Source organism: Etheostoma spectabile, chromosome 8 (assembly GCF_008692095.1).
Source record: "Etheostoma spectabile isolate EspeVRDwgs_2016 chromosome 8, UIUC_Espe_1.0, whole genome shotgun sequence".
NCBI lineage: Eukaryota > Metazoa > Chordata > Actinopteri > Perciformes > Percidae > Etheostoma > Etheostoma spectabile.
The window spans coordinates 7,675,006-7,698,111 of NC_045740.1; the positions used below are offsets into that span (position 1 = coordinate 7,675,006).

A 23,106-nucleotide genomic window follows, 5' to 3' on the forward strand; every position below is an offset into this window, starting at 1 on the left:
AAGGGATACGATAGTTAAACTACGTAGACCATAATGCAAAGTGCAACGTGACATCACTCATCTCGACATCGGTCTGCTGCCGGTCTGACAGCTGAGGATTTCCAGACGGGGAATACCGGTACGGCCTTCTATTATCGAAACGTTAGAGTCTACAGTGTGTTTAAATGGCGAAAACGTACGATTATCTATTTAAACTGTTGCTCATCGGAGACAGCGGAGTAGGCAAGACATGTCTGCTGTTTAGATTCAGCGAGGACTCCTTCAATACCACCTTCATATCTACAATAGGTGAGTTACCCTGCAGCCGCCCCTAAAGATATAATGCAGACCCACGTCCAAACAGAATACTATGTTTTACTGCATTGCACTCTAGGTAATCAATATAGTCGGAATAATATCCATTTTCTAAAATTATTACAGACTCACATTCTTTAAAGGGACAGGAGCTGCATTAGAGCAAGACAATGGGACTGTGACACATTATAATTATCTCCTGTCCTTGATGACGCATAGGTGCCAGTGAGGTTAACTCATGAGATACAAACTATATTAAAGAATTATTATCAGGTATGATGTTTGACCTTTGGAAACCTTATAGAAATGTAAAGCCTATTTTGTTCCATTCAATTACAATTTCTATAATGTTTGATCCACCATAACGCTTTACAATATTCTGCAGCAGCTATTGTGCTGTGACATTGAATTATATCATCCTAAAACTTCACATAGGATTAACAGTCCATGAAAAAGTGACTTTCCTTCACAAAGGGCTTATTGCAATAGTGCATATTAGGCATGAGCAAAATGTTTGTAACATGTCTATGCTGTAAGTAGCCTCTCTGGTTTGTTTATTCAAATGCAGGAATAGACTTCAAAATCAGAACAATAGAGCTTGATGGAAAGAGAGTCAAACTTCAAATTTGGTAAGTGTAATTTGACTAGGTTTTTTATATTTAAAAATAAATATGAGTGTGACACAAATCTGTGCATTGGTTTGATGCTTTTAGGGATACTGCAGGGCAGGAGAGGTTTCGCACCATCACTACAGCTTACTACAGAGGAGCAATGGTATGTCTGCACTTCATGAGGCCTCTGGTGATTCCTACTCCTACTGGATCTGAGATATTGCTTTTCTTTACAGGGCATTATGTTGGTCTATGACATCTGCAATGAGAAGTCCTTTGAAAACATAAAAAACTGGATTAGAAATATTGAAGAGGTAAGCCAGGAATTGATTAGTAGTTTAACTAATATTTGAATGCATAAATTAATGTATATTTGGTAGAAATATCTGTCTGATATTTTGTATTGAGAGTGACAAACAAACAACTTTGCATAAGGAGTGTTTTAACTTCTCCCAGCATGCCTCGTCTGATGTAGAGAAGATGATCCTGGGTAACAAATGTGACATGGCTGACAGGAGACAAGTGTCCAAAGACAGAGGTGAAAAAGTGAGTCTCTGCTTCCAGTCATTACTAACAAGCAGTCTCAAACAAGTTGAAATGCTGTGCACTTTTGAGTGACTCTAAGATTGTATTTTTTTTTAAATCTTACTTACTGCAGCTGGCTATTGATTATGGAGTTAAGTTCTTGGAAACCAGTGCAAAGTCTAGTCTAAACGTAGAAGAGGTAAGCAGATTTTTCTAACCCTGAAAGTATGATGTAACATTGCCAATAATTAGGTACATTTAACGTGTTTTGTTTGTTTTGTCATTCTAGGCTTTTTATAACATGGGAAGGGACATATTACACAATCTGAGCTCAAAGACAGTAAGTGATTAATAGATTATTATAATGGATGCCACACTCACTTTTTCAGTTTCAAATTTATTTACTATAAAAGTCTTCTTACTGTCCAGTCACTTTTTGTTTTTGTTTTTTTTTAGACAAGAGGAGGTGATACAAATGTTGAAATGCTGATTTATTTTCAGTTAAGCTTTGCAAGCAGTAGCGAGTGCTTGTATTTGGCCTATCAGGCTACAAAGAGGACACTGCCCTCTCCTCTGAGAGGTGGATGTTTGTACCTGGGCAGTGCTTTTTGTTTCCCAAATGTTTTAATTGACATTAGTTTATCAATAGTACTGCAATGAACATACAGTAGTATTTCTATACTTTGGACAGCCTGATAACTTGTTTCATAATCATGTATATTTGCTACATTGATATGAATATAAATGCAGGAACTAAACCTAAGCCCTACTTGGTTTATAACATTTCTCCACTATCATATCTTTCCTTGCTAGACTGACAACAATGCTGGAGGATCGGGAAAACCAGTCAAGATCACAGAGAAAAAGTCAAAGAGGATAAAATTGTTCAAGTGTTCGCTCCTCTAGGCTTCTCAGCTCTAGTGTTCATGATTCTGGCATGACTTTGCTGTTTCGGCGGGCTTCTACCTCCCGGCCATCCTCGCAACAGTGGCAGCAGTGGTAATATTTAGAGGGCCTTAATGTTATCTGAAGCTCACAGGTTCACAAGTGGTTGAGATGTCATCCTGTTCTTCTGACCAGAAGGGGATCAATAAGGAATGAGGCCTGATACTGAATATCCGCTCATGCAAAAGACTTGTGCGTGATTGTCAACATTGGTTTGTAGGTGGCCCTGCCCTGGTCTGCTCACAGGTCATTCTGTTGGCATTTATAATACCTCTGTTGGATCTTATCAAAATAGACTTTATTAAATATAATAAAGTTCAAGATAGTTGTCTTAAAAAGGGGGGGGGGGGGGGTGATACTCAGATTCTTTCATAAATTGTAGCATTGTTTTATACATACTACATATTGTCATATTTACTATGATGATGCTGTCACATATATTAAGTCTCAGCATTGATTGTATTTGTCTGTGTAAATTCATGTATACTAATATGCCAATAATCTCCTGTTGCACTGGCAGCATTTCTATTTGTTCATGTGTGCCTCAAAGCAGTCACAGTATTGTGATATTATTGAGAAAAATATGTATAAACATAACCTACTGTCTTTTTAAGAAACCTTAATTTAATACAGATTTCTGTGACAAAATGAAACAGTGAAAGGGTATTTTGTTTCTTGGGAGCTGTAGCTAACTACATTTAGTTACGCAATTGTCAGTATTTGCATGAAGGATATAGGGATACCTCTGAGTGGTTCATTATTAAGCACAGTGCTGTATCGGAAAAGACAATGTTTACAGACAATATTTGTGTCGATCGTATTTAGGAAGTTCATGTTATTGATTGACTGTTGTGTGTGTATATACTTTATTTTCACCTTAACATGTAGACATCCAACATAAAAACACAATGACTGGGGAAAGCAGTAATGTCAATGATTGTAACCTACTGCATGTTACACCAATGAAAGACAGTAAAGAAATTGGATCTAAGAGAGAGTAATGTGTTCACTGCTCTGCACTGACAACTAACAGTAACTGCATGCTTGGAAATGTTAAAGAAATGAGAAATGAGATTGGTAATGTTTTTTGTATTACTGACATTCTGGTTCAATCGTTGTGAAATCATAAAGTCAAGCAGGGATCTCCGGTCGATCGCAAGTTGGTTGTCTGCCTCGCTGGTAGTATTCAGTTATTTCTTGTTGCTCATTTCTTTTCCTGTGCATCATTTTCTTTCTTCTCTGCCTCCATCTTCTTCCCCATATCTTCCCCAGCCACCCTGCTGGCTTCAACAAGGTCTCTCTCGCTGCTGGAGGCTCTTGGCTCCTTGCTAACCACCTTTGCTTTCCTCTCGCTGGCATTAAAGCTCTGTGACCTCTGAGATGGTAAATATTTATTATAGGCTACAGTCAGATACTCGGTAGTGTCTGAGAGGTTTCTCTTTGCTTTCATCTTTGTTTGGTCTGCCGTGGGTTCCGCTGCTGGCGGAGCTCCCTCACTTTCTAAAGACATATTTAAAGTCTGATCTTCCTTATTTTTAAGCTCTGTAGGTGCAGTGCTATCTTGAAACTGCTGGGTGAGAGTTCTGACTGACACTTCAGGCATGTGACCAATAGTGCTGGGGTGCACCTGGTACTCCAAGTTTGCTGGCCACTGATCTGGTGTTTTAGTGAGCTCCTCCAATACTGTCTTGTAGTCTGCAGTTTTGACATCATCACCTGCCTCGGCTGGGTTGCTTGTAGCTCTTTTCCTTGTGATAGGGGAAGTCTGCCTTTGAATTTCAGAAGGGATAGATCTCAATGATTTAGTCCTTTTTGGGGAAGAGGAGGTTCCCGGCGGCAACTGGGCCTTCATTCTGGGTTCAGCTGATTCCTCTGGTTCATCAGGTGGGCTGATAATGATGGTACTCTTAGCCCTCTTTTTTGTCAAAGGAGAAGTGGGTTGGTCTTCGACTGGATAATATCTCAAGGATTTAGTCCTTTTTGGCGGGGAAGAAGGCTTTAGTCTATCCAAAAGCACTGTGCTGCCTTGTTTCATGTTGGATAGAGTGTCTTGACTTGATGATGCAGACTTTTGTTCACATGGAGATATGAGAATGTCTACACATGAACTTGGGAGTGATCTCTCCACACCCCCAACTTCTAAGGTCTGACCTCCTTCCTTTGTGTTGAGAGTACAAATACTGGATGTTTTCCGCAGACTCCTCTGTCCTTCTACACCAGTTTTAGTTGTTTCATCTGTGTCCTTCTGCTTTGCTGCAAACTCCTCCATGTCCATGTGGAAGCGGTAAAGACTGTAACCATCAGCGCTGTTAATACTGCTTTGGCGAAGTAAGGAGGAGGGGTCACCAACAGAGGAGTTTCGTGAATAGGTTCTGGTCAGCTCCAGTCTGTCCACCCCAGCAAGCTTTTCCAGGGCCACTGCCATTCGTCCGTGGATCTCCTCCAGCTGTGCCAGGCGCAGATCCACCGTCTGCAGGGAGGCCTTCATAGTGTTCTCCCTCTCGTTGACCTCCTCCAGACGCATTGACATATTTTCAACTCTGCCAAGAACACCAGAGAGACAAACGTTCATGTAAGTACATATATTAACTGTTATCAACGCGCGTACAAATATCTGAGCTACACTCAAAAAGGATGTTCACCTTTCTGAGGTAACCTTAATGCGCTCATCACTAGAGGACTGCTGCTCGTCCTCTTTCTCACGGAAATATTCCTCCACGCACTGTTCTTCAAACTCATACAGGCTCTTTAGCTCCTCTGGATTCAGCCTAAGCTCTGGTAGAAACAAATAGACACATGATGTCAGTCATTGTGTTTGAGCCAGGACCAATACTGTTCTGTTAGTGTATATCTATGGACTACATGATTTTTTATCTGTGATTCAAGGTGAGACTAAATTAGGCACGTAGTTAAATTGTGTGTATTTGTTTTGTATCATTAAACATGACTAACTGAGTCCGCGGTCCTTCTCATCTAGCTCTCCCTCTTGTCTCTTCCTGGCACACCGCCGAAACAGCCTGTTGAAGACGATGTAGAGGTGGCTGAAGATGATAAGAGGTGGCGGCAGGATGGGACGGTCGTGGAACGTCATGATCAGCTGATATCTCTGAAACTTCCACACCTGGTTGGAAATGGACTTGACTTCAAAGAAAGTGTTGCTGTGGGAACGGAAACCAAGACCAGTGAGTACACACTGTAAAAGCAGATGTTTCTTGTAGACATAATAGTGCAATTAGACATTGGGAGATCATACTTACTTGAACACTGCAATGAGCAAGTTGACCAGAAGAATGTTTGCTACGAGAAGGTAACAGGCCATAATGGCAGGTGTGAGCCAGGCACCAGGGATACACGGAGGCAGTTTCTTCCCATCCTCATCATACAAATGTTCACCACATGGAGCTGCAGAAAAAGAGAAGTTATAGCTATAGAACTTTTAATCTGAGATCTTTAGCAAACTGATTTGAATTGCATTCTTGACTTGAAGACTACTCACGGTTGATTTCCATTGCATAGACTTGGAGAAACATGGAGAAAGCATTAACATCAATACACATAGGATTTTTATATCATACTTCTGTCAAGGTCAAGCTGATGTCCATGAAAGAGTGGACTGGTGTTCAAATCCTTTTCCAACTTAATCGAACACTAAATATAATAACTTTATATCTCTAGCCTCTTTTTTTAATATTAAAAGAAGCAGATGTATTAGCAACTTGCTCTGATGCCTTCACCCTGACAGAGGAAACACTGACAGAAAAAAAAACTTGACGGCAGATGATCATGATTATCAAGAGTATATATTAATACCTATCTTGCTTTTCTTCAATGCAAATATTGAAGGCTATAAATGTGCCAGCAGAGGGAGACAAAGTATTGAGGGGTTACAGTGTAATATATTGTTACTAAACTTTACAGAATTTAACATGTACAAATACATGTAACAATGATCATCTGCCCAGAATCAGGAAACAGAATCTTACTATGAACTCTAGTCTTACGGTCTATCGAGTCCGCAAAAACCTCTCCATATATCATCCAGTAGGGCATGTAGAAAATGTTTCTGGCTAGGCGCCATGTTGGCTCCTCATCAGGGTGAAGGATGGCCTGCCGAGCCACCCCGAAGCTCATGAGCACCACCAGCATGATGACTACAAAGTACATCATATCTATCATCTGAAAGAGAAGAAGCAAACATTTAAACTCAGTGCAAACTCATTTTTATTCTACTAGTGTTCATGTCATGTCTGTCATGTGATTTTCACATGATTTGTAAAGCAGTAACAACACTATTACCATCTTCCCTATCATCATCACATAGGGTCCCAGATATTTGTTGACTCCAAAGATGTCCAATACGCGAATGTACCAGAAGATGATGTCTATGCAGTAGATAACTCTGCCGTAGCCCATGTAAGGTTCATTTTGCAGCCGTAGCATTAGCCCAAGAAGGAAGGTGCAAATGGCCGCCAGGTCTGTGATGTTCCAGTACTCCTCCAGCCACACGCTTATCTTCTGTTTCAGCTTCCCCGGCTCTGACATTAGAATCTAGACACCAGGGTTTAAAGGTCACGCGGATACCACAAAATATCTCTAACACATGTAATGACTTAAAGCAGATAAAACTGATCACATTTATGCCTTGTACCTGCCTGACTTTTTCAGAGCCAAGTGTGAGGATGTATGCAATGACAGTCCACTCTTGTAGAGATGGCCATCGCTCCATTTTCACCAGGATTATGTAGTTGTACAACATCAAATAGCCCAGATAGCAAATCTATTGGAAGGAGAAAATACCAAAATGCCAGTGCACTTAAGTCACTACACTATAAGTAAAAAAGAAATTGAATAAATCATTCTTGTTTACATGAGTGAAACTTACAGTGTTGAACCAGAATTTGGTGAATGGCGCATCATAAAACTCAAAGAACCTTTTGCCAATGGGGATTTTGCGGACATCAGTGCCGCCCTCCTCTTCATCCCCTTTTCGGGAAGTTGTATCATTATTAGGGTCCTGCAACATAATGCAAACTCTTTGTTTCAGCTTATTATTTTTCACTCTTGACAAAGAAAGGCATATAAAAGGTATGTGTACAATGGATTAATCAAATAAGGTTAGTGTGAACCTTGCTGGATTTTGTGTCATCATCCTTTTCTTTTCCTTGTTCTTTGCTTCCAGGTACTTGATAGGACGCATCATCTCCAAGACGGAAATCCAACAGTAGAATGAAAGGAGGAAAGATGATTCCCAGAATAACCTAGGGGACAAAATGATCAGTTGTTTTTTTATAAGACACAGTGAGTTTGTTGTTTAATCACAGTGAATTATTGGGCTCATACACTGTGAGGGCAATACTACAAGTGATGTTAATATTATTGTGATTTTTTTTTTTTTTAAGGGATGCCTAAAAGAAAACAGTTTGTGATATCAACCTTAAGCCCGGGATTTTTGCCGATCCTTAAGCAGCCCATCCACATGTCGGTGAGCAACATCTGGCTGCAGGTGTGAGCAATAAAGTCCCGTTGCTTAGCAGCCACAGCCAGCTTCAGGCAGGTGGAGTTACTCCAGTTGACCAGCTCATATGTTAAGAGTTTCATGGCCACCTGTTCGTCATGCTTGTAGGACTGGTCCAACAGCTCGTAGGCCAGCTGGCCAAACTCTCTATAAGAGAGAGTGAACAATATATCAATTTCTACATTGCACTTCTCAAAAGAGTTTGAGATCACAGAGGGGAGAAAAAAAAACACTACAAGTGAAACCTATGTGAGACAGTTTATACTGACTTGGAGTTGTTCTCCAGGTCTTGGGAGATGTCATCCACCAGTTCACTCTCAGAGCACTCATGGGCCATGGCTTTATACAGTTTACAGGCCACCAGGGCTTTCGCCATAGCTTCTTCTCCACGCTGCCAGAGGAACAGTGCCATCTTCTGGCGCTTCATCAGCACCGCCCACAGCATAAGCTCATGGAAGGGGAACTTGAATCGACAGACCTCAGGGTCGTCTACATCAATTTCCACTTCTTCTTCTTTCTTCTTCTTTTGTTTCTTCTTGCCTTTTGACCTTGGTTCATCATCCTAACAAAATGAAAACATGATGATAGATTATTCTGCTGTGGGGGTTGTATTGTTTCAGCTATTTGACAGTATTCTGTTGTAAACAGGATACCACACCTCCATTCCTAGAAGCTTCAGAGCTTTTGGCTGCAACAAGAGAACAAAACAGTATCATCAGTTCCAAAATGTTACTTAATTTGTTGAACTAGTCACTAACAATTATTTTTCTTTTGCCACTTCGTACCCTTTTTAGGCCATACAAATTATTGTAGAGGTTGCGGAAAGCCTTTCTGGTGTAATTGCTCCTGTAAGCTCCACCCATGAAGCACTCCAGCACCAGACCAATATCAATCAAAGTGATCTGATAATCTGGAGGAAGGTTTCCCTGCAAAATCACCAGAGTCTTATACAAGTGTCTCAAGATGGTATATAACCTGAAATATTCTAAACTGGTAGACATTATGCAGCAAAAACGTGGGAAAGATCATTTTACCTTTTTGACATCCCTAACGACAGCATTCAGCGTATTGGCAGGACCAAGTTTCTGAGAGAAGAGGGTAGGACAAAGAAGGTTTGTAATTAGTGTCAACCATTTTCATATTTGTCACATCTTTATTTTGAGGGATTCAAACTTCTCAGTCTCATTTTCATTTGTTGCAGTGTGTCAGGCCCACCGTGTTGTATAACTCCTCCAGTCTGGGAATGGTGAGGAAGTGGTGGATGTTGACCCCATTCTCAAGGAGCAGCTTGACAAAGTCAACTCTATCCAACACTAGAGCATCCATCATAGCCTGCTCCAGAGAGTTCACCTAAGAAGAAATAATACCAAAGACATATGACTTATTTTTTACACATTACAGCTTACAACTTTCATTATATTTTCATATTTTAAACTGAAGTACATTATTGAAGTCATAAACTTCCATTCTCACCCAACGAGTCAGCTCCAACTTCCTCGGGTCTGTTTCTTCTGGAGGTTCAGGCTTTGCCTTTCCCTTCCCCTTTCCCTTCTTACCCCGGGTTTTGTTTTGAGAAGCACTGGCAGGACTCTTTTGTTTATCCTGGGCCGGGATTAAAGTGGTTGCACTGTTGGCCATGGCACCGGCAGGCTTACCAAACAGGAAATAAGGTAAAAAAATAAATAAAGCTTTAGCATTAACATATCACTCTCTTTTCTGCTGTAAGTATTATTGGATAACATCCAACCATTGGAATTTTGTGCATCACAGAAATACAACATAATTTAAAGATCTTTCTGTGCCGCTGTTGAGGACACTGCATTATTTTAAGATCACCTGCAGACATGTTTAAAGATATATAAAAATACTTTGCTTTGAGAATAATTAATATCTGTTTTATTCCACAAAGGGAAGTAACAATAAGCCAAACACATTTTTTAGTGGAGGGGGACTTTATTTCAACTCAAGACTCTTTCCTTCTGTACTAAATACATCCTTGCCAGCTTTGCAAATATAGTGCACTAGCGTGGAAGGATTCATTTATTTACATTATTCAGATGTGAGTACCACTCACTGGTAAATTGTGTCCGTAAACAAAGATGTGATTGCGAGCAATGTCCACTCTGTTCCAGGCCAGTGCCAAACTAAGCTGGTCAGCTGCTGCAGCATTTGTGCCTAATGTAAAAGAAACAGGGAAAAGAGAATAGGAAGCATGTAGTACATTGCATGAAAAATATTGCTGTGATGTTATACTTGTAGTACACATACTGTTGAATTATTTAAGTGTGGTGCAGCCAGATAATACCTTTTAACAAGGCAGTCAGAATGGCCATCTCAATGTCTTGTTGTCCCTCAGAACCCATTCGAAAAACTGTGATCTACATGTGAGAAAGAAACAATGGCAGATGGGAAGCCATATAGTATTCTGTAATGGTTGAATCAGCTGATTCCCAACCACTTAAATGAATGGATACCACTCTCACTGCAGTTGTAAACATGTGGTGATGAACTGATGGGAGATTCTTTCAGCACCTCTCACTGCAGGCTGACACTCGGAGCACAAATGGCCAATTTTACTTGTCAGACCTGATAGTGCTTTTCTTGTTATAGACTCAACTATATCAGATGAAATTACGCTGATGGGTCTGTTACAAGTGCAGCCATGGTAAATGGAACTATTGGGTTGGCATGAATGTGTGGGACGGTGCCAGGGATTTCAGGGCAGCTCTTGGGATGCGTTGTTAATGAGCAGCAGGATGAGGACTAAAAAACTCGTGTTGCTCTTTAGACACTTGTGGGTGCACTGTGTGCTTTTTGCAAATAGGGATTTTTTAAATGATGGTGAACTCTTAATTTGTTTAAATATTGCATTCTGATGTCACAGCAAATTCCAGCCCTCTAAATCAGTGTTATTTGTCTAACCCAGCTGTTCACAGGGGATTTACTTAGGAAGAAAGGATTATTTGGGGACTAGACTGTGACACTGATTCACCTGTTGGTTAGCCATGGCACTTTAGATTAAGAGCAGGCAATAGTGTGGCCTTTTAGTTGCGTATAAAGCGCTCAAAAAAACTTGCCAGTTCTGTCACAATGTCAGGGTCAGGTATCAGTGAAAACTAAATGCCTACAGCGGTATGATCCTTGAAAAAAGCAGTTTAAGTTGCTTATCTGAGTGTTGGCGCATTAGGCAGTCTAATACATTAGAATAGAGGATGCAGAGTTGCTGCTGAAGTAATAGCACTCTGTTGACTGAAAAAAGCCTGGGGATGGAGAGAGAAGGGAACCTGGCTGAGGATTAGGGAGATGGATCCTCTCCTCCATCTGTGTGCTGCATGCTTAATGTGAACTGATGAAGTAAGAGCCTCTGCTAAGCAGGTGGTAGTGTGCACTGATCTTTCCCACCCAAATGTATGGAGTCTGAAGATTATATGTGCTTGGCCATTACAAACTACTAATCACATCACTTATGGGAATCTGCTGGAGATACACAAATGCTGCCACTATTTATGTGCCAAGGTTTCTAGCAAAAACTGTGGAGAAACACTCTCAGCTCAGAGATTAATCTGCTATCTGTGAAGATTCTCACCAGGGTGTGTGCTTCATCATGAAGTCATGAACTGCATTGTTTACATTGAAGTACTGTGTCACTGCAGAGTCAGACACCCACCATTACTTTACAGCTGTGTTCTTATACATGAGGGTTGATGATGTCCTACAGTGAAACTGCGAATGGCCCAGATTACATGAACATACCACACAGGGGGAAATGACAAGCACGTTGTGGGGATTAAGTTTATTCAATATGTTAATGGCAATACACAGATGAGTGGAATGGATAAATGACAATGGAGACCAGATGCTTCACAACAACACACTTTATTGATTGCTGCACACGTTATTTTCAAATAAAAGATAATTATGGAATAGCTTGAAGATAATAACACCTTATTTTCCGGTGTTTTCTACTCACCAGTTCCCTTTTCTTCATGCACTCCATAACCATGAGCAGGATCTGCTGCGACTGGCTTTTGCTATAATTGAAAGTCTTCTGAATAGTTACCAAGAGTTGCTCTCTGACATCATCACTAACCTGGCTGGGAGAGGAGATTTAAGGATTCAATTTCAGCTTCTTTTTTTAATCAGAAGAATAATAGTACAGTAAAGAAGAAATCCTCTAAAACTCTCACCCTCCGTCCTCTGAGAACTTGTGTGCAAAAGAAATGATATCGGAAGCTCGGCCGCTGCCATCACACACCACCACGGGGATGGGAGGCTCGTCTCTCAGACTCTCCAGTGCAATGGAGATCACGTTGGGGCCTCCCTCCACTATCAGACACACTAGAGGAACCCCCTGACCCAAACCTGGAACACACAGTCCAAAATACTGAGTCCTTCCATCCATTTATTACATTAAGTGTTGCTGCATGATAATAGAACGTTGGGAATGAACTGTTGAAGTAGAACACGTCGATGTGATGTGTGAACAGACATAACCAGACAACGGAGGGAGTGAAGTCAGTGGTGACAGTTGAGCATCCCTTTGCTGTCCCTGCCTTATCCAAGCTCCAGGCATAGGATGACAAAGGGAAGCGCACAGGCCACAGAGGGGTTCTCCATCCACATGTCAAACAAGGCTCACACACCATGGAGGATGTTTTACAATGTCTACGGAGCGCTGTGTGACTTACGCGTGTTGATCTTCTGCAGGGAGATGTGCTTCTCCAGCAGCCGGCGGAGTTTGACCTCAGAGCCATACTTCCCACAGGTGCCGTTGTCAGTCAGGATGAAGTGGGAGTGGCTGTTGTTGAGCACAGCCAGCTTGCTCAGAGGGTTTGCCATCGTCTGATAGGGTTTGTTTACCTGGAGAAAAAAAGGAGAAATTAGTTTGAAATGTTTTAAGAAGAAATATTAGTAAGAAATGGTCTTTTTTTTCTGGAAACTAAACGCTGCAAATATTCTCACATCTTTTCCAATGAGATCCTCTTTGTTTTCCAGGATCCCCCATGGAGCAATTCCTATAGCGCACACCTTCCCTCGTGACTTGGAGGAATGGTCCTTTAAGGCATCTCCTACATGACGGATCACCCCTATGGTGTAAAGAGCAAAATATAGCAACGTGAATAATGGCTCTTGCATCTGCTTAGCGGGGCCGCATCATGGGTCACACTGTGGTTACTGCATGCAAACTCCACAGAGATTATCATTTGTTTTTTCTCAGAAAAAAGCCCTAATTACAGTGCTTAAACCTGTGACAATAGGTTGATCAAATCTCCCCCAGGACATTGCAGAACAGGTTATTATGTAATGACAATTTAGAGCAAAGGTAATCTTCTAATGTCACAAATTGTTATTTTGGTAAGTGAACATTAATAGCATCGTGAACTGTCAGCATCATACCGGTGTTGACTCCGCCCGTGAAGATCCAAGCTCCGGTGGTGACGGCAGCTTTGATCAGGCCTTTGCCAAACACTTGCTTGAGTTTGGGTTGGAGGTCGAAGTTCTGGAGACCTCCGTGTACGGAGATGAGCAAAGTGGGCAGCTCCAATTGCCAATCCTTCACCATCAAATGCAGGAGGTTGTCAGGTTTTGTGTCATAGGAGACTCGGATATACTTGGAAAGAAAAGAAGGGAAGAGAACAGTATTGTGACTCATTTCTAATTAAACCACGCAGTCACTTTGAATTCATTTTTCAGTGGCTGAGACTCACCATGGCCTTGTTGATGAATCCTCCACCCTGGAACTCAATCAAGCCAAAGGCGTCTGTTGGGTAGGTCCTGGTGTGCTTGATCACACTCCATTTGTCTTTTGGGGTGTCAATCTGCACCAGCTGGTTAGCTTCCTCTAGTGAGTTGGCACCAGCAGGGATGGCCACGTGCTGCGATGTCAGCTGACCGCAGGCACATCTACATAGATCATAGTACAAGCATCACCCATTCCGTCCTGGGCCCTGTATGGCTGTGGGGCCCTGATTTCTAAACTTAAAAATGTGTGTTGATTATTCATAGAAATCCCTGAGCAGTGTTGAACCATGAATCAACTGAGCTTTCACTAAAGTGTTGTTTAGTCTGCTCATGAAGGCTGTGTCCTTTCCTCGAAACACACATCGCACAGGCTCTTTCATGAGTGTTTCCATTTCTGGGAAATCCGTGCCTCAGCGAACAAAAGCCTGCACTGCATGGCTGCTCTCGGAGCGACAGGATAGTAACCATGTCCTACAATACACTCTGAATAATCAGGCTGTCTGATAATCTGTGTCATGGTTTAGTCAATTAATGAATAAACCAAGAGATATTATTTCTAAAAAGTGAATATGGAGCATTAATTTACATGTATGCGTTACATAAAATTATATCAAAAAGGGCCCAAATGACAAGTTATAAATAGTTAGTATTTAAAGTTTATTTTTGCATAGACTTACATTACTTTTGCATTTAAACTTATTTTGAGTAAAATGAACATTGTTTGTAGGAAGCTCTTTCAAGCAGTAAAAAGGAGCAACATTGTTAGTGAAACTTAACCATTTATAAAGCAATTTCAAGAGCGTAATTACCTGGTCGGGTCCTTGGTGGGAAATTTGTGAATACATTCTCTTTTAAAAAAGGTCCTCTCAATCCAAGCTTTTTGTGCCTATAAAGAGAAAAGATAAGAGATAAGAGAAAAGTGTTAGCTCCCTTATTGTCATACTAAAGTCATATGGAGATCATCTTTGGAGATATCTGAATTTAAATTTCACTATCAAAATCCTCTCAGAAGTAATCCAGCCTAAGAGATAAAGACTACATGCATCCTGCAATGAGACCCAGTGAGAGAGGAGAATATATAAATAGAAGTGAATACAGTTTATATTGCGTGTCGACTGGTATCAACAGGCAAAAACCTTGTTTACAGCAAGGTTGAGCATTTGTTTTTGTTAGTCTTGAGATTATTAGAGCACAGCTGATGTTGACTAACACCTTTTATTGTCTCCTCGAGCTTGATGAGCAGACAGTGAAAAGCAGCACACTAAAGTAATATGTCCATGCACTGCTCTGATTGATGCCTGATGTTTTTCCAGTGCTGAGCAGAAATAACCTGAGTTCAAAGCAGAGTTTATCTGAGGGCCATTGTTGACAGTGGAGGCCCAATTAAAACCAAACTTCCATAAAAACAGAAGTTAAATGGAAAAATTATTTGATCATTACTGATAACAGCATTGATATCTTAAAACATACTAAATAATCTCTGTTTTATCTTCACCTATGATTCATAAATTATATGAGAATAAATGAAAGACTTGTGAGTCTTGTCTTGTGAGCATTAATCACAAGTGCCAATAACACAATACAGTTACTGTTGTTTCTTTATCTGCACAATTGGCCTCAGCCAGCTGGGAGGAGGAGCAGCAGGCCGGCTGCAAAATCCAATACTATCTGTAATTTAAGTTCTGCAAAAATACTTTTTTTTCAATCCACACTTTTCATCCTTCCCTTTATACATAATAAATAAACCATGTTCTTTTCTGCACCCAGATATTATTTGCTTCTGCTTTGACCTGACTTCACTCACCAGACTCATTAAAGAGTCATCTGATAATGACTTGGTTGAGTAGATAAAAATCACTTAGCTAAAAATACACAGGATTCCCATTTATTTAGTTGCATTGGCATTTTTTGTTGTTTCCCTATGAAAGTTAAACTAATTGCTCGCATGAAGACAATTTGAATAGCGGATATAGTTTACAAATACTTAAAAAAGCTTTTTTTTGAACAAAATATCACCATTGTGTTGTTATTTTCAAAAAGTCCGAGGCATAGTGCTGCTGTTGCTGTCTATCTTGTTTCAGCAGTTTTCCATCTCAGTGTTGTTATGCATCATTAAGCACCCAGAATTCATGCAGTGCTGCCTGTTCTGATTCACCACATCTGAATTCACTTTCCATCACCTGTAATTTGTTTCACCTTTTTGTAATATCCAACTCATTCTGTCATTTAAGAGATGCAATTAAGTTTTAAAAGAGTTGCAGACACAGAATGTAGATACACTTACACACAATCTTCTGTCCGAGATGCACAGTCCTATCTCAAGTGCTGCCGGAGGTTCAGCCCAGAGAGTAGAGAGGAAGTCTACAGTCTGCTGCTCCTCCAGCAGAGCTTTCTCCTGGTGCTGCACTCCCAGGCAAGTGCTCTCATTGAATCCCACAAGACATGAAACTTCTTCACTTTATGAGGGCCAGTTAATATGGTGAGCATGTGAGCAGGGTCTTTGTTCGCCTAAGTCTCATGACTCCAGTTCAAGGTAATCCTTTTGGGAGTCCCATGACCCCTTCCTCATGCCCACAGGGTATTTTCATCCTTCGCTTGAACAAGGCACAATAAATCTACTTTGATAACTGGCCCCTAATCTCCCAATTTGTTGAAACGCCTTTCTTTGTGTTCACTTCACAGTGTGGAAAATCTTAGTTTGTGTGAGAAGACGGAGCAAGCTGGCTAACCTAAAAGCACTGCAGTCTCGTTCAGAGGACTCCCCAACTTTTCATTTGAAACATTTTCACCCCCTCCAACTACTTTGATTTCAACCCAATTTGCATAATTGAGAGAATTGGATGCAGGCATTCTTTTGGAAGGCGCCTTGTTAAGACATGACTGGTCTCCAGTTGGGGGCAAGGTCAGTCAATGCTAATTGCAGTTAATCTCTATTTCTATCCACCATGTTTTTGTGGAGGAAAAGAAAACTCAGCAGACCAGCTATGCAATATTCTTTCATCTTGCTTTTTCATTTTTGTTCATGTGAAATATTTCGCATTTTACAAACTTCTGGGATTTTGTGTAATAAATATCCTCCCAGCAGGCTTAAAATGAATGTCAGTGTTTAAACAAAAAAATCACATTTAGCTTACTGGCTGCAATCTGGTATCCAACAGTTTAAAGTGTGGGCTAAAACAGATCAGGCTTCTGTTTGAGTAAGGAAATGTCAAATATGACCAATTCAGATTAGTTTAAAGTGAATCCTGTTTATTGCACATGCTGAACTTCATGAAGTAATTCAATTTAAACTATTTCAAGCCATTAAGAGCTTTCAGGAGCTAGAGGAAAGTATTAGGTGAGCTAGAAGCTGAGATGGAGTTAACAGGCACAAAGTTGTAGAAATCCATTTAAAACCTTCCTCATGTGAAATGGTTTAATAAGTACTCCTTTTATGGTTGAAGTGAGCAGTTTGAGCCTGACTGTAACTCAGAGTGAAAAAGACAAAGGATGTTGGTGGTTGATGAGTCAGAAAGAAGCCCAACATCTCCCCCCAACTTTCCCCTTTTGGTCCTGCTCTGGTAAAAAAAAAAAAATGAACGTGGGCCGCTGTTAATTATAGCCAAGAAAAACAAAGCCCAGTTCCAGAAGGGTTTGGTGAGCATGTCGCAGTTATTTCAGCATACTTAAACTCATTAACCACAGCAATTAAAACCAAAATCCAGTCAGCAACCAGCTGCCTCGTTAAGAGCTGCCTTTGAGCACTTAACGACAAAAACCTGCAGGATCAGATTGTGTCACACCAAGCAAATTAACGAGACTTAAGACAAGCCTCAGAACAATAAACAATAATTTCAACAAACTGATGTCAATGGTGATTTTCCTCCAAACACAGTATATTGCTCTGTTTTTTTATGTTTCTATCCTGATTTTTGAATTTTTTGAAGAATAAGTACTTCTACCAGTTTCACAATGCAGTAGCCATAATATTTGTGTCAGTCAAGATGCATGCCATACAATCCTGCTTTTTTGCACTGCAATCACATGGGGCTGGTCTCCTGACCCACAGCTTAGTGAGGCACATCACAGCAAATTTGTTTCAGTGCTGCTACAATTTCACGGACTGTTCAGCTCCCCACAGTCGTACAGAAAAGGTATAATGATGGCTTTATTTCTGTACGCTGAACATCTGACCTGGTCAGTTTCAGTGCATTTTGAACACATTGTTGGTGGCTTCATCAGGTTGAGTAAGACCTATACGTATGATTTATTCTGGATATTGTAGTAACGATGGACTCCACACAACGAAAGCCTCATCAGCACAAGTGAAATGGATCAGAAAGGATTTGGGGGTCCTAATGGAATGTCACCAGGGTTGAAGATAAAAGCAACTAATTGCTCAGCTTTGGTATTGAATGGCGATGTGGTTGGAGCTTGATGCAGTGTGACAGGAAGGAAGCCCATGTAGACTTCTTTACTGTCTGAAAAAAAAAAATATTCCAGACCCATGGTCGATCCCACGTGGACCGAATAAAAAGATGGCTTTTACATATTTTCACTTGAGGGGAAAGATATTTGGTTAGGGCAACACACTCGTGTTACAGGCTCTGGACAGGCAAATTTGCATTAACTGTGACGATAACTGTTTTCAGTCAGCTCTGTTTGTAAATGCACTCATTGTTCCTCCAGGGTTAGAAAATCCAGTTAACCATCACATGAGTCCAACATGTCACTGATTATCCCCAAGAGTTGAGGGAGTCATAAGACATGTTTTAAAGCTGCTGGTTTTCCCCAAATAAAAGTCTAACCGAAAAAGATATATATATATATATATATATATATATATATATATATATACATATATATATAATTTTAATAATTAATTTGGTTTGATTCATAATTTAGGTACAACATCTGTTACAACTGCACTTAAGTAATGAGAAACCAATTTAACTTAACTTTACTACAGAATACTGCAACATTTGAAGATCTTACTTTCAGAAACTCTGCAAACTCAGACCTTCACACGTATGGGGTCTGCTGTAGTCCAGCCGCTGACCCTGAGCCTTAAAGCTTTTTGAGAATTCTTGGCCCTCACCTGACCTAAGCCTGACGCTTACATCACACAGTCGTATGATCTTGCAAACCCAGAGTGAAAAATGTAGGATTTTATACTCACATTTAAATTGATTTTGTTGCCTCTTATTGATACAGCAAATTTGTTTTAAGGGTCCAAGCACAGAATTCATCAGTAATTATTCAAACCCATCAGGGGGCAGATGTTTTCAGATTTCTATAAACTGCTGAGCCTTAAGCATCTAATTGAATTTAATTAAAATTGAATTAAAATTGTAATTTCCCTCCTATGGATCAATGAAACACAAACGTTTTTAAACGTATAAACGTTTAATTTTAGCAAAAGAGGTAAGGTCTAAGGACAGAAGAGGAAGTTAATTTGCTGGAGAACAACGTTGTCTGTGTAACAGATGTTAATTTGTGGCACCAAGGTAATATCATGTGAAGACATTTCACTGAATGTGCTCTCTGTTTTTGACTTTTACCCTTATTTCTAATCATGTGCCATCCACCAAGATTCAAAGAGATTATGCTTTTACTCTATTTCTGATGCACTATACCACGGCTGAAAAATAAATACTTCTCCATACCATCAGCCACTGTTAATTATGAAATATATGCCTATCATTCAAATGAGGTAGATAAATGCACAATTAAAGACTATATTAAAAACATTACAAACATATATGATCAAAAAAAGGGGGCAATGCTATCTCTCAGCAGTCTGGTCTGGGCAGCCAGTGAGTTTATATTTAGCATATTGGATCTCATTAAAAGTGCAGCTGAAAGCCATGAAATTGATTGCTTTACAGAGTAAAACCTCATATAAAAAAGCTGTGGATTATACAAAGAATATTAATCTCAGTAATAATGCCCGCTGTAATTTATAGAAACCCAGCACAATACATTTTTTGATGATGTCAGTGTCAGATATACTATTGATATATACAAGAGTCGGGCTGATTTACCCACATGGTAAAAAAAATGCTTGTGAACATTGTGATGTTGATTGTATGGACTATATGTAATCTACAGAGGATGAATTTCAACTGTTACATATTTTAAAATTAATTTTCCACCTTTTTTTTGGGAAAAGTAGAAGCGTTCAAACTTGTTTAGGTTTACTCATCATTTATTTTTAAACTATTTAAATACGAAAGTGTTATTTGTTCTTTGTCCTCCACTGTCCTATGCTTACATGCATCTGCAAAAGCAACAACAAACAGTTTGCAGTGTGCATGCTCTAATCCCAGCATGCACTGCTCGCTGAAGGGGGAGCAGAGGCATGCATCTATATAAAAATCACATCTTTTTTGCTTCAAAGGACATGTTAACAGGAGTGTGTTAATCACATGAAAGCAGACTTTAGAAATATACAAAAGTCCATAATCTGTCATGGCTGTGGTCGTCCGTACTGGGCCATTATGAAGGATTAAACTGCAGCACCGGAGGGAGCGGCTCTTCAAGCCTGCTCAGCTTCGAACACCGCTTAATAGCACACCAATATATGCGGCCAGCAGTCCTGAATGCGGAATGTCATTATGCCGGACATAGGGGCTCTGAAATGATTGGTTATGACAAATGTGACCAGCTCATAGTAATGGTTTCATGTGACATGCTGTGCAACATATGTCACTCTCAGATTGTCAGACACTCACATGGTTTCACAAAATACAAAAAAGATGAAGGGCAGCTATCCATTTATAGATAACTTTTATAAAACACCAAACATTTACTGTCAAAATAAATGCAACAAACACACTCACTTTATTATGTATAACTGTTTAACTGCTTCTTAACGTAAATATCTAATCAGTCAAAAATAACCACTCGTTACAACCGATGAATGCAGAAGAGCATTTCCAACCGCACAACCTGTGTCAAACCTTGAAGCAGATGGCTACGGCAGGGGAAGACCACACCGGGTGCCATTCCTGTCATCTAAGAACAGGAAACTGAGGCTACAATTGGCCCAGGCTCTCCAGAAGATTGGAAAAGCATTGTCTGGTCTGACAAGTCTCGATTTCTGCTGCAACATTCAGATGATAGGGCCAGAATTTGTCATGAAAAACATGAAAGCATGGATCAATCCTGCCTTGTATTACTGGTAGTGGTGGTGGTGGTGTAATGATACTGGCACACTTTGAAGGATACTTGGCACACTTTGGCCCCCTTAGTACCAACTGAGCATGAGTATTGGTGCTGACCATGTCCATCCCTTTATGACCACAGACTGGTTTCTTAAATATGACATTGAGTCCACTGTACTCAAATGGACTCTGCAATCAGCAAATCACAATCCAATTGAGCACCCTTGGGATGTTTGGGATCATTGATGTGTAGCCGACAAATCAGCAGCAACTGTGTGATGCTGTCATGTCAATTTGAACCAACATCTAAAGAATGTTTCCAATACCTTGTTGAATCTATGTCACAAAGAATGATGGCAGTTCTGAAAGCAAAATTGGGTACAACCCAGTACCGTGTAAAGTGGTTGGTGAGCTTATATTTCAAGAGAATTTTTTTCAACACAAATTAAAAAACAGCTCAGTACCTGTTGAATGTGACAGAACAGGTTTAATCTTACCTTCTGCGAGCCAGATGTAGAGCGTTTGAGGGAGGGCCGTTTAAAGGTGCTACTCTGGCCCTTGGTGTCCATGTTGAAGACTTTAAGTCAAACTGACTTGGAAAAGGATCCTTTGAGACTGGCGACAGGTCAGGGTTCAGCTGCAACGTCAATATCAGAAACAGGCAGAAAGCAGAACCAAGGCATGACAACAACCTTTGGATTTATAATTTTTTTGAAAGATCAACGTTTCACATCATCAAAGGTTTCAGCGCTTCTCTCTCCTCTCTGCAGCTTACTCCCGACTGACAAGACAGAGATCCCAGCCAGGGATATAAATCACTCGATGACACACTTGACACATAGACCCTTTTCCTCTGCCGGGCATCCCATAATCAGGCTTAATGCAGCCGGCTCTTACGAAGCCTCAGAGTCTAATGGATAGAGATTTAATAAATGATTATTGAAGGTAAATCTACTTTGGAACACCACAACCTCAAAACAGGCTTAGAGAAACCATGCAAGCTGTGAGGCTAAAGTTAGCCGGCGGAAAGCCAATGGTTGTCCCACCACATGAGCTCAGTGTGTCTGACAGAGAAGACAGGAGTGTACCGGCAGGGTGCACACATAAAGGCATGTACAGATACAGAGGGGGATGCAGAGACAAAAGCCAGACTTTACACATAGTAATGTGAATGTGCTAGAAGGCAGTTCTCTGGAAGAAACACACCAGGAATACTCTCACCAGTTATTTCAAACCACACACCTTCTTACCTACCTGCCTTCAGAAAAATCTGTACTACCAGGGCAAAATGCCTTACTGACCCATTGCTGTTATAGTTTTGTTACCATTAGATTATAGCAGAATGTAATTAATGTTAGATTTGATCTCTGATTCCCATTTGACAGCAACATCATACATGTAGCTTTGTTCCACATAAAGTAGTCTCACAACACAGATTAAGAGCAGCTCGATGTTGTTAAGAGTTTGTCCTCTTATGTAACGGCAACTAAATCGATGGAAAACAAAACTATTGAGGCTTAATACAACATTGCAATTAGGCCTACCCTAACAAATAAGAGCAAATAGTTGATATTTGTTAACAGAGCTTGTATCAGTGGTAATGAATTATATTACTTTAATGCTGAATTTATCACTTTTTAGACCAACTGAAACCTGTTATGCAATGTCATTATGACATTATGAATGTTTAGCTGTACAGAAAATGTGAGGGTTAAGTGTCCCGACTTCTAAATCTAAGAACCTAAACTATCTGCTACCTTAAAGCAGATCTGTTTCATAGAAACACTCAAAAAGTATTTCAAGGGACTTGTAAATGTAAGAGTTAAACTAAGGTATGCTTGCTTAAAAAAATATTGACCTTCATTATCATGAGTATTTGTATCAAAATTCATGAGTGGATCTCAAACAGCAATCTTTGTGAAAAATGTACATGTAGGCCTAGTAAGTAAGTTTATTTAATAAAAAGAAATGATGACTTGACTGACAGATTACATTGTTTGGATATTTGTAATAATTACTGTATGTTTTAACAACATTTTTAAGGAAGTAACATTGAACACAATAATAGTTTTACATGCATCTCAGTTGCAACTGAGCATGAAATGTCAGTCGACCAACATTACTGTCATGTCGGAGTCTTTCTTTGCCAAAGCTAATTTGACTTGTTAGCACATTTTAGCCAGCTAGCTAGTTGAATCTGCACGTGCCATGCGTTTTCTTTAGAAGGCTACAACTAAGCTTACATTAGCCACAGTTATTTTACTTACATTTTAACATTAGACTCTAACTTGTATAACTACTAAACTTTCACCTTGTAGGCCTAGAACAT

At 40.1% G+C, this 23,106-nt stretch overlaps 2 protein-coding genes across 7 annotated transcripts in view; one reads left to right on the plus strand and one right to left on the minus strand.

The window, feature by feature from the left end:
* LOC116694792 (ras-related protein Rab-8B) lies at window positions 1-3,364 on the plus strand. Its single transcript, XM_032524681.1, has 8 exons — window positions 1-288; window positions 863-923; window positions 1,008-1,068; window positions 1,142-1,219; window positions 1,362-1,451; window positions 1,564-1,629; window positions 1,720-1,770; window positions 2,244-3,364. Exons 1-8 carry the CDS (start codon window positions 165-167, stop codon window positions 2,334-2,336), a joined length of 624 nt encoding a protein of 207 aa, XP_032380572.1. The 5' UTR covers window positions 1-164; the 3' UTR covers window positions 2,337-3,364.
* Window positions 3,218-23,106, minus strand: part of trpm1b (transient receptor potential cation channel, subfamily M, member 1b) — a 26,594-nt gene continuing 6,705 nt past the window's right edge. Inside the window, exons 1-27 of one of the 6 annotated variants that reach the window (XM_032524673.1) lie at window positions 21,275-21,641; window positions 14,442-14,518; window positions 13,599-13,794; window positions 13,288-13,501; window positions 12,853-12,977; window positions 12,579-12,750; window positions 12,078-12,252; window positions 11,861-11,984; window positions 10,196-10,268; window positions 9,965-10,065; window positions 9,364-9,540; window positions 9,106-9,240; window positions 8,925-8,975; window positions 8,676-8,816; window positions 8,549-8,578; window positions 8,160-8,452; window positions 7,809-8,037; window positions 7,502-7,633; window positions 7,258-7,389; window positions 7,024-7,152; window positions 6,672-6,923; window positions 6,359-6,551; window positions 5,872-5,892; window positions 5,633-5,777; window positions 5,328-5,533; window positions 5,018-5,150; window positions 3,218-4,915 (exon numbers count right to left, since the gene is read on the minus strand). In XM_032524673.1, the coding sequence (XP_032380564.1) occupies window positions 3,580-4,915; window positions 5,018-5,150; window positions 5,328-5,533; window positions 5,633-5,777; window positions 5,872-5,892; window positions 6,359-6,551; window positions 6,672-6,923; window positions 7,024-7,152; window positions 7,258-7,389; window positions 7,502-7,633; window positions 7,809-8,037; window positions 8,160-8,452; window positions 8,549-8,578; window positions 8,676-8,816; window positions 8,925-8,975; window positions 9,106-9,240; window positions 9,364-9,540; window positions 9,965-10,065; window positions 10,196-10,268; window positions 11,861-11,984; window positions 12,078-12,252; window positions 12,579-12,750; window positions 12,853-12,977; window positions 13,288-13,501; window positions 13,599-13,794; window positions 14,442-14,518; window positions 21,275-21,346 (5,064 nt within the window). In that variant the 5' untranslated portion in view covers window positions 21,347-21,641 and the 3' untranslated portion in view covers window positions 3,218-3,579. Of the gene's footprint in view, window positions 4,916-5,017; window positions 5,151-5,327; window positions 5,534-5,632; window positions 5,778-5,871; window positions 5,893-6,358; window positions 6,552-6,671; window positions 6,924-7,023; window positions 7,153-7,257; window positions 7,390-7,501; window positions 7,634-7,808; window positions 8,038-8,159; window positions 8,453-8,548; window positions 8,579-8,675; window positions 8,817-8,924; window positions 8,976-9,105; window positions 9,241-9,363; window positions 9,541-9,964; window positions 10,066-10,195; window positions 10,269-11,860; window positions 11,985-12,077; window positions 12,253-12,578; window positions 12,751-12,852; window positions 12,978-13,287; window positions 13,502-13,598; window positions 13,795-14,441; window positions 14,519-15,916; window positions 16,410-21,274; window positions 21,642-23,106 lie in introns of those variants that run through there. The other 5 variants (XM_032524674.1, XM_032524677.1, XM_032524678.1 and 2 more) reach the window with 5 other exon arrangements.

What these genes read in the sequence shown, in the direction of transcription:
- LOC116694792 (XM_032524681.1), top strand. Translation starts at nt 165, where the DNA reads ATGGCGAAAACGTACGATTATCTATTTAAACTGTTGCTCATCGGAGAC. An exon ending in AGAGTCAAACTTCAAATTTG is followed by an intron (nt 924 to 1,007) that starts GTAAGTGTAATT and finishes TGATGCTTTTAG; the next exon opens with GGATACTGCAGGGCAGGAGA. An exon ending in CTAGTCTAAACGTAGAAGAG is followed by an intron (nt 1,630 to 1,719) that starts GTAAGCAGATTT and finishes TTGTCATTCTAG; the next exon opens with GCTTTTTATAACATGGGAAG.